At 40.2% G+C, this 15,250-nt stretch overlaps 2 protein-coding genes across 5 annotated transcripts in view; one reads left to right on the plus strand and one right to left on the minus strand.

Moving 5' to 3' along the window:
* Positions 1 to 15,250, minus strand: part of LOC131060388 (inositol transporter 1) — a 132,942-nt gene that overhangs the window by 99,969 nt on the left and 17,723 nt on the right. The window lies entirely within an intron of this gene.
* On the plus strand, positions 6,780 to 7,274 carry LOC131875180 (uncharacterized). The gene has a single exon (XM_059219221.1). It carries the CDS (start codon positions 6,780 to 6,782, stop codon positions 7,272 to 7,274), a length of 495 nt encoding a protein of 164 aa, XP_059075204.1.

Genomic DNA, 15,250 nt, shown 5'->3' on the forward strand with positions numbered 1-15,250 from the left:
GGCGAAATCATCACAAAAGCCTATCATTCAACCTTGTTTGACTAAGTCAAGGGCAAATCGCAAGATTGTGAAGACAAGGACATTAAATTTGCAAATATTGGTTGTGAAAATTTCAATTCATGAAGTGAACAAGCCTGGATGTAAGATTTAAATAAGCCTTGAAGTGGTTTAGACCTTCATCATCTTGGATATTTCAATGCCCAAGGGAGAAAGGAAACTTCATTAAGCCTCAATCAAACCTCAATATTCCTCAATTTTCACTAAATTTGCCAAAATTAAGACATTTGGAGAAGCTAGATCAAATTCGCATGAACTAATTCCTTTACCATTTAGTTAATTAAGTTTTAAGCCTTAATATAAATATAAAGAACACCTTTCAAGTCTTAAAATTAATTTTAAAATTTAAAAAAATAAAGGTGAGTGCTCAAATTCATTTATTTACTTTTACAAGCAAGTCGGCCCCCTTTTAAAAGGAATTTTATCTTCTTTTATTGCTAATTTGTTAGGTCGGCCTCATGGTTAATTAGGGTGAGCGCCCTATATAAGAGAGGAGTATTGTAGCATTTTCAAATCATTCATTCATTATTCTTCTCATGCGAATTTCAAGAGCAGATTGAAGGAGCGAATTATACCAGATTGGAAGCGAATTTCTTGCTAAATTGAAGGCTAATTTCCAGAATTTGCTAAGTGGTTGGAGGCTAGTGGAAGGCGAACTTCTTTTGAAGGTTAAATGAGACATAATTCATCCAAAGGGAGATCAAAATTCAATCCTTATCCAGCAAAATCTGATCTTCTTTCTTCCATTTTCCAAGGTTCATAGTTAAGCTTTCAAAGGAGGTATGAAGAATCAAATTTTTGAAGTTCTCATTCAAGACTTATTTTGATTTCATAGCAATCTTTTAAAGTCGAAGTCTTGAAAATCTAATTTCCATTCATAATTAATTTGAGAATATATAATTCTTGATTTATCATGTCATTTTCAAATTAATGTTTTGAATTATTCCCTTGAAAGGTCTTAAATTCTATGCTTTAAGGTATGATGCTTAAAGACTAATTTTAAATTTTTGTGTAGGCATCAAATGACGACCCCCAAAGCCAGAGGATCTACTACTCGGCAGGCTCTCATCAAGGAAGATCAGAGAAGCGACGAATTGGAAACCAGGATCGTGTCCAAGTGGAATAATATCGGAGACACCAACTTAGGAAACTTCAATGTGAAGAAGTTTCGAGAGGTCCCCTCCATTGGCAAGCCATCATCTGTTGCGAGGAGGATAATTGAGAGTGGTATCATCAAGGCTGCAGGTTTCCCTCCCGCAGTCAAGTGTCATGAGTTGATGATCGAGTGTGCCCGCCACTATGACTCACAATTAAGGATGATCATAACCAAGGACGGAAACATCTTAGCCTACCTTTCAGAGGAAGCTATAGGCGAAGCTCTTCATCTTCCGGACCATAAAGACATGATCTACAAGAGCTTGGAAGGAGCAAGGTCGATCTATGAAGATGATCCTGAGTCTTGTTTGAACTTCATCAATAAGAATTGGTTGCTCAAAAGTCGGCCTCGCCTGAACAAGATTCCCAATACACCACATAGGATTGAATTCCAGGAGGAATACAGGGACTTGATAACTTTGCTCAATCGAGTTACAGGTGCTTCTCAAGCCTTCTTCTTCGACAAGTGGATGTTCTTCTTCATACAAGTGATCGTCCAAGGAAAAGGAATGCTTCATTGGGCCAGAATCATTAGCAATTGTCTGGACGTGCAGTTGAGAAGGCTAAGACCCACCAAATCATTCCATATGAGCTCATATGTTATATATGCCTTGGTCAGGAGTTTCGAGTATGCAGGGCTACCTCACAGAGGAGTGATTGGAAGAGGACCCGGAGAAATAAGAGTTTGTGATTCTTATGTTCAACTGCATCATCCACCTAGAAGTGACTACAAGTTAGTCAATGACACCTTCACGATGAATATTACCAGGATATTGCAAGGTGGGATTCACAATCGACTGTCTCTAGACGCACAAGAGCTTGTGAAGAAGCATGGTGCATGGTTCATTCAGTTTCAAAAATTTACATACATCAGAGTTCATGGGTGTCCTTCACCTCCCTACATGTTGCCAAGATATCCAACAGACAGGATAGTACTACTTGAGGTGACTAGACAGTTGGCAGCTTATGCGAAGGCATCCAGACACAAGCATGGAAATGGAATTCCCGTGCCCATCATACTAGGGAATTCAGTTGAAGTTTGTCCTAATACTCAAGCCGCGGAAGATGCAGAAAAGGAATTATCTCTATACTCATTCACATCCTTTGCCTCAAGAGAGAATTTTGATCCTCATGGTTATATGGAGGAGACAGTCGGCAAGAAGTACAAGCATGAGTTTCAAGTGGAGGACTTTTGGATGAATGTCCCAGGCGATTTAGAGGTCAAAAGAAAGATGCATTCCAGACTACCCTTAGATCTCATCAGGAAATGCAAAGTTTATAGAGTAGCCGATCAAGCCCAGGATAATGGTAGATACCTCCAGTCATCCTATGAGAAAGAAGACAAAGAAGTGAAGATAGATTGGAATGAGCCTGAGGTTTTAGACTTGAGAGCTTTGATGGCTCCCATTTTATCCTGCACTCGCAGATGGGTGGATGTACAGCATCAAAAGTTGAAGAAGCAGAATGTATCTATGACATTCACCTTGGAAGCAAGACCAGAAGAAGGAGAAGCAAGTGTGAGTGAGAATACTTCTCATTCCAAAGGCTCAAAGAGGAAAGAAGGACCTGAGAAGAGAGAACCTTCCAAGAAGAAGCAGAAAACAAATCCTGATCGCCCACCAAGCACATCTTCTAGGCATGAAAAGGAAGCAAGTCAAGGGGAAGATCAGAGGAAGATAGTATATGAAATTGACGAGTCTATGGAATCCATGGTACAGAATGATAAACAAGAGAAAGGACAGACACCTCAGCATTCATCAAGTCAATCTCCCCAAGTCGGTGCTAATGAGCAACATGAAGAAAAGAATGATGATGAAGCAACATCTCCTTTCCGGGAAGATAGACCTCTACCTAAAGAAATACAAGTGAGGGAAACAAGATCTGCCATTCCTGATTGGCTGAAAGAGAGACTAACAAGGGTAGTTGTGGTTGAAGATGAAGAAGATGTGTTTGACTTGGAAAGCCTTATAGGAAATTCTCATGAGGTAATGGAGAAGAAGAAGGCCACAAAGATGTCTAAGGTAATTAAAGATGAGACAGGATCCAGGAAAGTGCAGGTAGCTACACCAGTGGTGGACAAATATGAGGATGAGATTCTTGCAGAAGAGTATGACTTAGAAACATTTGAGCTTGGTCCACTTACCTCCAAGCAAGCAATGGAAGAAGCAACTGATTCATTTGAAGCACTTAAAGACAAACTTAAAGTAGAAGTGGAAAAGAATAAGAAGCTTGAGAGAGAGGTCAGTGCTTGGAGGAACTATTTTAGTCATCTTAATCAGCCCTTGAGACGTCAGGATCCAGCAGTATCTCCTTTACATGCACTCCCTCTTGAATCAGTAGGTGAGGCAGAAAGGGTGAAGAGCTTAGTTCAACTTATGAGTTCTTGGATTGATGAATCTCACAAGGTAGCTGTTGAATTTGCAACAAGAATGATGAAGACAGTTCATCGAGCTATCCAAGTCCTTGAGATTATCCATAATCTAATGATAACTGTAGCTGCATTCACTCATACTAGAGATGTTATCATCCCAGTCTTACAAGTGATAAGAGAAACACCAAGACGGATTCTGACGCAAGAAAAGATAATGGATGGAGGAGCCCATAGCCTCCTACAGTGATCAGCTCTGCTCCAGATGAAGGAAGTCCTTTTTGAAGACGTCAACACCAGATGCAACCGAGTTGAAGGCATCATTCATCCAATTCAAGATAAGGTGTTTGAGGTGTTGTGTACCATTCTTAACAGGCGGATCGAGATCGAGACAGATGTGGACATCCAAGAGTTGGAGGATAGAATCAAGGTCATCTTTTGCAAGAAGGAGAACATCATCACAGATAAGCAACGAGATCAAATGTACACTACTATGTTCCTGATTGAGAAGACCAAAGAACTTGAACCTGGATGGGAGACGACTCTTCTCACTGCTTTTGATCAAGTCCTTCACTTGGAAGAACGAATGAAGAATCTTCCTGAGATTCCGATTGCTGAGATTGAGGGAATTGTGTCCAGATTCATTGAATATGCTAAGAAAGAGCATAGGAAAGGGAACAAAATTCTGGATGAAAAGTTGTTATAGGATGATGTGGCAACTTAATTCCTATCGGTCTATGTCTCCTCGGTATTTGTGCCAATTCTTTATTGGCTATGGATTAGTAATGTTTATCTAAATGGGGACTTTTTTTGTAACAAACCCTAATTAGGGTTTAGGTGTCAAAATCTCAGTCGTTGATCTTCTTTTGATCCGGGCCATTCATTGTATTTGAGGATGCTATATATGCCCTCACTCATTTCATTTTAAGGGGTTAGAAAAGAGAGAGAGCTTAGAGAGAAGAAAGTTAGAAAGTTATTGTTGTAGCAAGATTGAGTAGTGAAGAAAGAATTTTGAACAATTGTTGTCCATTTGGCTATGAGATCAATAAAATATTGAAGTTATGGTGTTTTATTGCAATACTTGTGGCTACCTTCATGATTGTTTATCTTCTTGAATCACTCTCGGTTGAAATAGCATTTAAGTTTTAAGTTTGAAGGACGAAGTGTTGTGCTTGATCTTTGATAAGATTCACATTCCAAACCACTAGCTTCTTACTGATTGTGAGGACGCCTTGTGTGGTCAACTGGAAACATTGAGATTGATTAAGAATCAATCATTCTTGGAAGTATTGATATGTATCTCTATGATAGTATCTATATCCTTGATGATTCGAAAGTTATTGAATCCCCTTAGAAGATCGCATCAATTTCAGTAGAGTTGTAATTTCTTGGCGATACTGAAATTGGTAGAATCTTATCAAATCTAGTCTTCATTGAGTCATTCTTAGGATTAGTTCAAGTATTCCTTCCTTGAAACCCTTATCTTTTGACATTTTTTGAAATATGTTAGTGTTAGGAAAATCCTGTTCCTTCATTTGGAAAGAAAGTAACACGGACAAGCTTTCTCTGAAAGTACTTAAGGCCCCTTGAAGAAACAGCATACACAACGACCACTGGTGCTTATCCACACGTAGAGATCCTACAAAAAAGAACCTTGAAGTCATCCCGATTGATCCTTTTCGCGACATCTTCAGCATTCGGAGACTTTATTCAAGAGAGGATAAGATACCTCTGGGTATTTTATTCTGTGTTTGGTCGTGTACAAAATACACATCAACACCTTCCTAAGCCAATCGTACCACTACACCAGCTATACATGTCTTCCTGCTGGCCGTACTAAGCAAGAGACATTGGGGTTTGAGCAGATTTGGTATTCAGAGGTTATCATCAGCAAGATTTGGAATCTACCAAGCATCAGGAAGATTCTATGATTCAGTTTGGTAGGCCAATTGAGAAAAATTCAATTAAATTCAATAATCTTGCCTGCAGGCCAGGTGTGGGACTTTGCAATTATACTCTTTCATACAATATTTGTTTTTGATAATTATTGTTGATGCAAATAAAGCTAGTTGGAGTCATTGTACCTCAATGGATGCTCTTATACTGTGATTTCCTTGAATTTACCAATAAAATCCATCACCGGTTGAGCGTTGGACACAAGGTATGCATATTTGATTCAATTCTATAAATTCTGAAAATTACTAGCTTGCTGTTATTAAAAATCAGAACTCAGAATTTTTTCAGTCAATTATAATTTTGTAATTTGGGTCCAAAAACATTGTTCCAATGGCATATGCTTCATGTTAAACCCTTATTCAACTGTTGGTACCAAAACTCAATCAAAACACTTGAAAAACTATTCCGAAATCCTTCAATCAGCAACATCAAATCAGATTGGTTGGGAATCTTTCAGTGGTATCAGAGCTATGATCCTGCCAGCCTGAGGGTCTTGTGATTATTTCTATGTTTCCTTGAAGGACTAGACCATACAAATATTATACTCGCAGAAGAGCACAAGTGGAATTAGATTTTGATACGGATTCTCCAGTTGGGGCAGATATGGGTGATATGCAAGATGGTAATAGGAGTCCTCAACAGAGGGAGAGACAAATTCAGCAAGAAGAGCTTGAGCAGGAGTTATTTAGAACTCGTTAATACATAGGCTTAGATTGCACGAGCATTAGAGCGGATAAGTGGAACCCTTGATAGATTGGATATGGACCGGTCTAGGGATAGGCATGGCAGACATGACAAGATTGATAGATTTGTTTCAGTTGCAGGCAACCGTGGGAGTAGTAGAGCTCCTTCATCAATAAACAATGCTCTTGGTTCTCCTAGGCATGACAGGACTCATATACGGACAACAAACAAACCCATGCAGCCTCATTTTCCTCCTAGAGATGAGCCACCACCAATAGACCCATAGGAGGGCGTTGAGTTCCAGGATGTAGTCATGGGGGCTAGTAATGAGTGGGCACACCTTCCACGGCATGTTAGGGATGCTTTCCCTCTACACCAATATTGTCTACAGCGCAGAGACAGTCTGAGGGCCAGAGGTGATAGATGGCCTAGACAACAGCAGAGTGGTGACCTCAAGCGAGCTACTAGTAAGCTCACTTAATCGTCCTTTGATGGTAGCGAGAAAATCAATGCACAAGCCTAGGTGCACAAGCTAGACATCTACCTTTCACTTAAGCCAATGCCTGAAGACGAGGCTATTCAGTTTGTAGTATTACATTTGGATGGTGTGGCTTATGACCGGTGGCATCATGGTTTGGTTACCCAGAACCATGGACTCATTCATTCTTACAGGGAGTTTATTGAGCGGTTGATTTCTAGATTTGACCTTAAGGATGTTGAGTTATATTACAAAGAGCTTGCACTGTTGCGACAGACTGGATATGTTGAAACTTATATTAATGAGTTTCAACACATTGTTGTTATGGTTCCAAAGATGCAAGATAGATGTGTGGTGATGCTTTTCATTGAGGGGTTACATGACAGGTTACGAGGTTTGGTCAAGGCTCTTAAGCCTAAGACATTACATGAGGCTATTCAGACTACCTTAGACCTTGATACTTCACCACCACCTACTTCTTATCAATCGAATAGGAAGTTTTCTGGGGGCTCCAAGCCTTTTCAGAGGTTTTCTACAAAGCACAAGAGTACACCACCTCCTCCCAGGATGGATTAGGAGACACGTAATGAGTTGAGGAGGAAGAAGTTATGCTTCTCGTGTAACGAGCCTTGGGAGCCTGGACACAAATGCCTTGTGAAAGGCAAGGCGCATCTCATTGAGGTTTATTCAGATGTGGATAATGGGCATATACAAGATACAATTTATGAGGGCAGCAATGGTGAAGTTGAACAAGATGCTCCACAAGTTGAGCTCGGCAGTAATGATACATTGGATACATCCAATGTTTACCATTGCCACTCTTTCAGGAGTCCCTAGATACCATCCCTTTCATTTGAAGGGGGTAATTAAGGGACAACATGTGACTTGCCTTGTTGACAGTGGTGCCACGCACAATTTTATTGATGAGGGTTTGGTTGCTAAGCGTGGACGACAGGCAAAGGACTTCCCTGGTTTCAGTGTGACCATAGCAGATGGTTTTACTATGAGGTGCACCAGGAGGGTCCCACAACTTAGCATACAAATGGGTGATTACACCTTGACTGATGATTTCTATGTTTTAGGTCTTGGTGAGATTGATACGGTGTTGGGTATCCAATGGTTGCAATCACTTGGCAAGTACATTCAGGATTTTAGGAGGATGGAGTTAGAGTTCATGGTTGATGGCAAGAAGGTTGTGTTGAAGGCTCTTTTAGATGGTGGGCCTATGGTAGTTTCAGTACGTAGGATGGAGTCTCTCTTTAGACATAATGATATTGCTTGGGCAGCACAGTGTTTCATTTCATCCAAATTACCTACTTCACCTAATGAGAATTCGTTTCATATTGATGTCTAGACAATGTTGGACATATATGGTGTTGTATTAGGTGATATTCCTCCTAGTAGACCACCTGATCATGGTTTTGAGCATTGGATAGAGCTTGAGGAGGGCGCCAAGTCCGCCATCACTACTCCCTATCGTCATCCTAAGGCATTTAAGGATGAGATAGAGAAGGCTATTCGTGAGTTATTGGATACAGGACATATCAGGCCTAGTTCTAGCCCCTTTGCTTCTTCTGTAATTTTGGTGAAGAAGGATGACATTATGCACATGTGCATTGATTACTATGCTTTAAATAAGAATACCATTAAGAATAAGTATCCCATTTCGTGCATAGATGAGTTGTTGGATGAACTTCATGGAGCAATGTACTTCTCGAAGATTGATCTTCAATCAAACCATCGAATACGTGTTCGTGATGAGGACATACATAAGATGGCGTTCGGATGTCATTACACTATGAATTCTTGGTGATGCCATTTGGCCTTACTAATACACCTCCTACATTTCAGTCATGCATGAATCATATATTCAATAAGCAGTTGTGTAAGTATGTGCTTGTGTTCTTTGATGACATATTGATATACAACAAGACTTGGGAGGACCACATGAGGCATCTGGATGAGGTACTTGGCATTATGGAGGCACAGTCCTTGTTTGCCAAGATGTCCAAATGTGAATTTGGGCTTACAGAGATCTTGTACTAGGGGCATGTGATTGGTGTTGATGGGGTTAAGGTACATCAAGAAAAGATTCAGGTGATTCTTGATTGGCCCACACCTACGAATACTACAGACTTGCGGGGTTTCCTAGGCTTATGTGGATATTACAGAAGGTTTGTGAAGCGTTATTCACACCTTGCAACTCCTTTGACAAATCTCACGCAAAAGGTGCTTTTAGATGGACAAATGAGGCACAGGTTGTATTTGATAGGCTCAAGCAGGTTATGAGCACTTGTCCAATTCTAGCTCTTCCAGATTTCTCTCAACCCTTTGTTTTAGAATGTGATGCATCAAGAGAGGGTATAGGTGTGGTTCTTATGCAGAATTGTCATCCCATTGCTTATGAGAGCACGAAATTGAGGGATAATGAGAGATTATATTCCACCTATGACAAGGAGATGCTCGCCATTATGCATGCTTTGGTGAAGTTTCATCAGTACTTGGTAGGTGGGAAGTTTGTGGTGAGGACCAACCACAACAGTCTGAAATATTTCCTTGAGCAGAGAGAGCTTGATGAGCGCCAGCAAAAATGGGTTAACAAAATATAGGCATATGATTTTGACATCGAGTATGTCAAGGGGAAAAGAATGTTTTATTTGATGCACTTTCTAGGAGGCCTACAATTTCTCCACTGTACTCTATGAGTGAGATTTCAGCAGATTGGAAATCTCAACTTTTAGTTGAGTATTCCAAGAATCAGTTTGCATGTGAGATTATCGATGATCAGATTCAGGATGATAGATACATGGTGATTGATGATGTTATCTATTATAAGAACAGAATTTATTTGGTACCTAGATCAAAATTGAAGGATAAGATCTTGTGCGCCATCCATGACACACCACTTGCAGGACATCCTGGTTATTTCAAGACATAAAGACAGTTTAGAGATATTCTCATGGAAGGGTCTCAAGGATGATGACTTGTGTTATGTACGTGAATGTGTGACTTGTCAACAGAACAAGTCAGAGCATACTTTTCCAACTGGTATTCTATAGCCATTGCCTATTCCAGAGAAGTAGTGAGAGAGTATATCTATGGATTTTATTGCTAGTCTTCCGAGAGTTCAGGGGAAGGATTGTGCCTATGTGGTTTTCGATAGATTGACAAAGTTTGCTCACTTCTTCTCTATTGCAGCTGATTTTATAGCACCTCAAGTGGCAAAGCTATTCTTTTGTGAGGTCTTTAGACTCTGTGGCCTCCCTAGGACCATTGTCAGTGATTGGGATAGTAGATTTATGAGCATCTTTTGGTAGAAGCTATTCTAGTTAGCAAGTACAAAGTTGACCCCTAGTACTAGTTACCATCCTTAGATGGATGGCCAGACTGAGATAGTCAACATATGGGTTGAGGGTTATCGACGTAACTTTGTTTCGGGGCAGCAAAAGGCATGGGTGAGATGGTTGTATTTGGGCGAATATTGTTATAATACTACTTACCACATGTCCATTGGTATGAGTCCCTTCCAAGCATTGTATGGTTATGATGCCTTATCTTTTGTAGACTTGGCATTAGGTGATAGTAGAGCACCTAGAGCTCGGGATTAGTTATAGGACAATCATGATATCCGTAAGGCACTTAAGGATAATATTCAGCATGCCCAAAATCATCTAAAGATGTATGCAAATCGGCATCCAGTTGAGCCATCATTTGAGGTTGGAGATATGGTCTTCTTGTTGCGCCTATAGCCTTACAGGCAGAGTACACTTAAGTGGAGTAGGGTAGAAAAACTTAAGCCTCGATTTTATGGTCCATACAGAGTATTGAGGAGGATTCGAGAGGTGGCCTATGAGCTTGAGTTACCTTCTAAAAGTAAGATACATAATGTCTTTCACGAGTCTTGCTTGAAGAAAGCTCTTGGACAGCATGTTGTTTCTTCACCTGAGTTGCCTCCATTGGATGAGGAGGGTCGAGTGATGTTGATTCCTATTAAGATTTTGGATGTTAGGGAGAGGAGGTTGAGGAGCAGAGTGATCAAAGAATATTTGGTTTGTTGGAAGGACTTGCCTTTAAAGGATGCCACGTGGAAAGGAGAGATGATACTTCAACATCCAGCTTTGCAGTTGCTTGAGGGCAAGCAATCCCAGGAAGGGAGGACTATAATGTCCCCTCTTTCCTAAACGGTCACTCAAATGTAAAGATTTGCCTATTATCCATCTTCATAGGCAAATCCAGTGGATAGGAGATGTCATTCCTGGCATGGGAGGACTTATACGCTAGAGAATGGCACTTGGATGGCTTATTTATCGAGCAATTAATGTTATTTTATTATAAAGTTACCTTTTTGCTAAAAATAGCAATTTTCATTAAAGTGACTTTATAAAGTCAAATTATAAAGTAACTTTATAATATTTGAGTCATTAAGTGACTTTATAACATTAAATTATAACATTAGGGGAAATTGAAATAATTAAGTAAAATCATTTAATTCCCCTAGACTTGGGCGCACCCTCAACTTGGACACCTCATGTAGATTTGAAAACAAAATTAAATGAAGCTAAATGAGGAGTGTTGGAATCCAAAAAGGAACAAGGTTTTTATAAAAGAGAATTCATTCTCTTATTTGCTCATTGCGATGATTATGAAAATTGTTTTCCAAAGAGATCTCTCCTACATTTTGTGCCAAGTATTCTTCTAAGGACAAAACCCCTTGGAGAATTGTGAATTGGACGAAAACCTAGTTCATTATTGAGGGAAATCCATCCAAGGTTTCTATTTGTGCTTCATTGGATTAAATTACAAGTGGGTTAAGTATCAAAGATTTGGTGCATTCAAATTAGGCAGATTCATCGATAATAAATGATTCCTAGAGGTCAATCAAGCATTGTTTGGTAATATTCTCTACAAGAACTTCATGGGAAATTATTTGCAGCATATAATGACCGATTGGCGTGCAGATTAGAAGGATTTGGATCCCCTTTTGCCAGCCGTACACTCTCCTACGTTGGTCATGCCCTTCCTAAGCTAGTTGTACCACTACACCAAGCGTACGTATCTTCCAGCTGACCATACTAAGCGAGAGACACTAGGGTTTGAGCAGATTTGGTATTCAAAGGTTGTCATCAGCAAGATTGGAAATTTACCAAGCATCAAGAAGATTCTATGATTCAGTTTGTTAGGCCAATTGAGGAAAATTCAGTTAAATTCAATAATCCTGCCTGCAGGGCGGGCATGGGACTTAGCAATTATACTCTTTCATTCAATATTTGTTTTTGATAATTATTGTTGATGCAAATAAAGCCAATTGGAGTCATTGCACCTCTTATACTGTGATTTCCGTGAATTTACCAATAAAATTCATCACTGGTTGAGCGTTGGACTCCGGGTATGTGTTGACGTGTCTAAAGTCGCGGAACTACGACTCCATCCGGCCAACGCAGAATAGAAATGCTAAGAATCCTATCCTCTCTTGAGATAAGGAAATCCCTAATGCTGTGTGAATTTGATCAATGGGGATGACCTCAATGTTTTGGTTGTCAGGTCTTGACTGCAGGATAGCTTAGTAGTTTGATGTGTTTTGTTGGAAACACAAAGGGGACTAAAGGTTAGACGGAATTGGTTTTGTACAGGTTCCCTAGAGTTTAACAGTCCTATATCATCTGATTTTGCTTCTAATTGATGTTATTTCAGCTTGACTGAATGGTTTCTTTAATGAAAAAAGAAAAAAAGGAGGGATAAGGATAAAGAGTGAATAAAAACAGCTAACTAATTCTAACTAAGACAGCATATTTCAACACATAGACGGAAGTCTTAACATAACTAGAAATTACTTTGCCACCCAATTAGCACAACCAGGTAAAAACCAGTGCAATCATCTAAGGGTTTCGAATTTTCAAGCTATTTAGATATGAATGATAGACTCTTACACCTATTTATCCAAATCTAATAACCGAACTTAGCACAAAAGGGGTTCAGACTAACCATACAGAGGAAACAATAATCAACTATTTCCTAATGGTATGAACCAAGATTTTCCATCAAATATATGCATAAATAACTGTCTGAAATTAAATACAATTGCAGAAATATGAAATAAATGGAGAAGAGGACCATGCACTCACAGTAGAACAAACACAGCTTTAACTTCCATTAAATCCTGTATATATTTCGCCAGAGTTTTTGCAACAATCTTTTTTTTCTCTTTTTACAAAGTGGAACTAATTCCTTTATATAGAATTCCAAAAACGGATGAATGGCCAAGATTAAACTTAAACAAGTGGGCCAGATTCATCCTCTATCAAAACTGCCCATACCCATAAATGGGAGGCAAAATATCAGCAACAACAAAAGGAGAAACAATAACTACCAAAAAGGTAATTACTAACTACCCAAATAGCTGCTCCAAAAAGTGCACATGCACGGAGCTCAAGATTTACAACTGTTTTGGTAGTTAGAAATGAACTTTATGCCTAAGAAGTGTTTTTTAAGATTTTTAAAAGAAACTTGCACTTTATGAAAGCACTTTCTCCTTTTCTGTTGTAGACCCTTTTTCCAAAAATTCATCCTTGTTGTGCAAATACTCCTTCCAGATGTCCCGACCTGCTGCACGTTCTGCCTGAACATATTCTTGAAATCTGATGCATAGTTGGAACAACACCACGCTTGGAGGCATAGGAGGATGGCGTATTTTATATTCCATACCCTCCAAGTGGCGATCTACATGCTTTAACCCATCTTTCCAGTCGGACCGATGAGCCTCAAAACATAAAATGTCTATATGCAATCCACTGGCGAATTCTAGGTCCTCGATGGAGTATGCGACCTTATCAATTCTCAACCTATCCTCCCAGTCGGGTTGTACCTTTTTATCGAACAGACTATTGTTCCAGCCAAAGACCATTGATCGAAGGATCTTTCGACCAAGATCCCTCATGTTTTTCAAGATTCCTCGTATTCCTCCTGCTCTTTATTAATGGTGTCTTTTGTTTCATTCTTCATGTTGGCAGTCCAGTACCATTCTTTAAAAACGCTGATGTCATAAGGATCCAAGATAGTGGACAATGTGGGAATCTGCATGTGGGTCCAAAAAAGAGCCCTCATGAGGGGAAGAATTGTACCGACCATTTCATGGATTTTGAAACACTCCCTCTTTACCTCAAACAAAATGACAAGAATGGTCTCTCGTTGGTGGGCTATTTCCTTTACATCTTCAATGATTCGCTCTCCTTTTTCTTTGATGTCTCGAATCCATTCTCTGATGGCCTTGGCGGTATCACGTACTCCTTGAAACTCTGTTGTAGTCCTTTGTGCCAATGCCAATGGGGGAACATGGGATTCAAGGGCATGTTGCAATGGTTTTAGCAGGTGATCAATATATCCCTCAGCCTGCTCAGCACGAACTCGGTACATATTTCTCTCAGCAGTCATTTCGTCGAGTTGTCTGAGCATATTCTGCATGGAATCCTTGAACTCTTCCCTTTCTTGTTCTTTGGTGGCTCGTCCTATCGGGATGGTTGCAATGCTATAATCGGCCAATGCAATTTGATCTGCTGGCTTATCGACAGGTGGGGTAGCAATATGAATGGTGTGGTTCCTCTACTCATCCTTGGTGATCTGAGAGTAGGTCTTGGGCTTTTTCTTTCCTTTGGACTTTGTCTCCCCTATGCGAGAGAAGATATCCTCCAAGTTGATAGGCGGCTTGACGGCTGCTTTCCGCTGTGCACGAGCAATTACCCAGTCTTGAGGGATGGTCTGTCCGGATGTTATGGCCAAATTCCCACTTTGCTCCTTGGAGGTTTCAGTTGGCTCGCTGCCTATCTGCAATTGATCTGTCATAGAAGGAACAGATGCAGTATCCAGTCCTTTACTCATAGCTGAGTTCTCCCCTACCTCACTAAACAACTGTCGGGTATCCCCTTGTGATGGTTGTTCATCAATTTTGTCCGGTTCCTGGGTCTCATCCCCCTTTCGTTCTACCTCAACGGTAGTGTCATCTCTACTGGTGCTATTCAATTGTAATTCATGTCGACTCCCTTGTGTCAGCTCACGCTTACTAGCCTCTTGATTAGGTGGAATTTCTCCCTCCTCAACTTGATTTCTAGGTTCATCAGAACCAATGATCCTGACCTCTGCAGCTGGCTCACCTTGTGCTGGAGGATTATTAGCCTCGAATGCATCCACATCACTCTGGGAGGGTGGAGCGGGTATATAGTCAAACTCGACTACGTCATCCTCGGAACTGGGGTCTTTGGATGACGAACTGACTTTCGGCCTTCTGATAGGGATCTTTTCCGTTCTAGTTCTTTTTGATGTCTGAGTCCCTCTATTAGCTCTGGCTTTCTTCCTCTTCTTTCCGAGTTTCTCAATCTCTTCTTTTGGTGCACTTGAGGTCCCTCATCCTCCGATGACTGGGAATCGAGACTGCCCATCATATCGTATGTAAATTGAATTCCTTCGTAAGTTAGTTTCTCAATCTGTTGGGATAACCAGTGATCGGTATACCTTCCTGGAGCTGCCATAACTGCCTCAAAATCAGTAATCGGGTCCTGAGA

Source organism: Cryptomeria japonica, chromosome 4, assembly GCF_030272615.1.
Source record: "Cryptomeria japonica chromosome 4, Sugi_1.0, whole genome shotgun sequence".
NCBI lineage: Eukaryota > Viridiplantae > Streptophyta > Pinopsida > Cupressales > Cupressaceae > Cryptomeria > Cryptomeria japonica.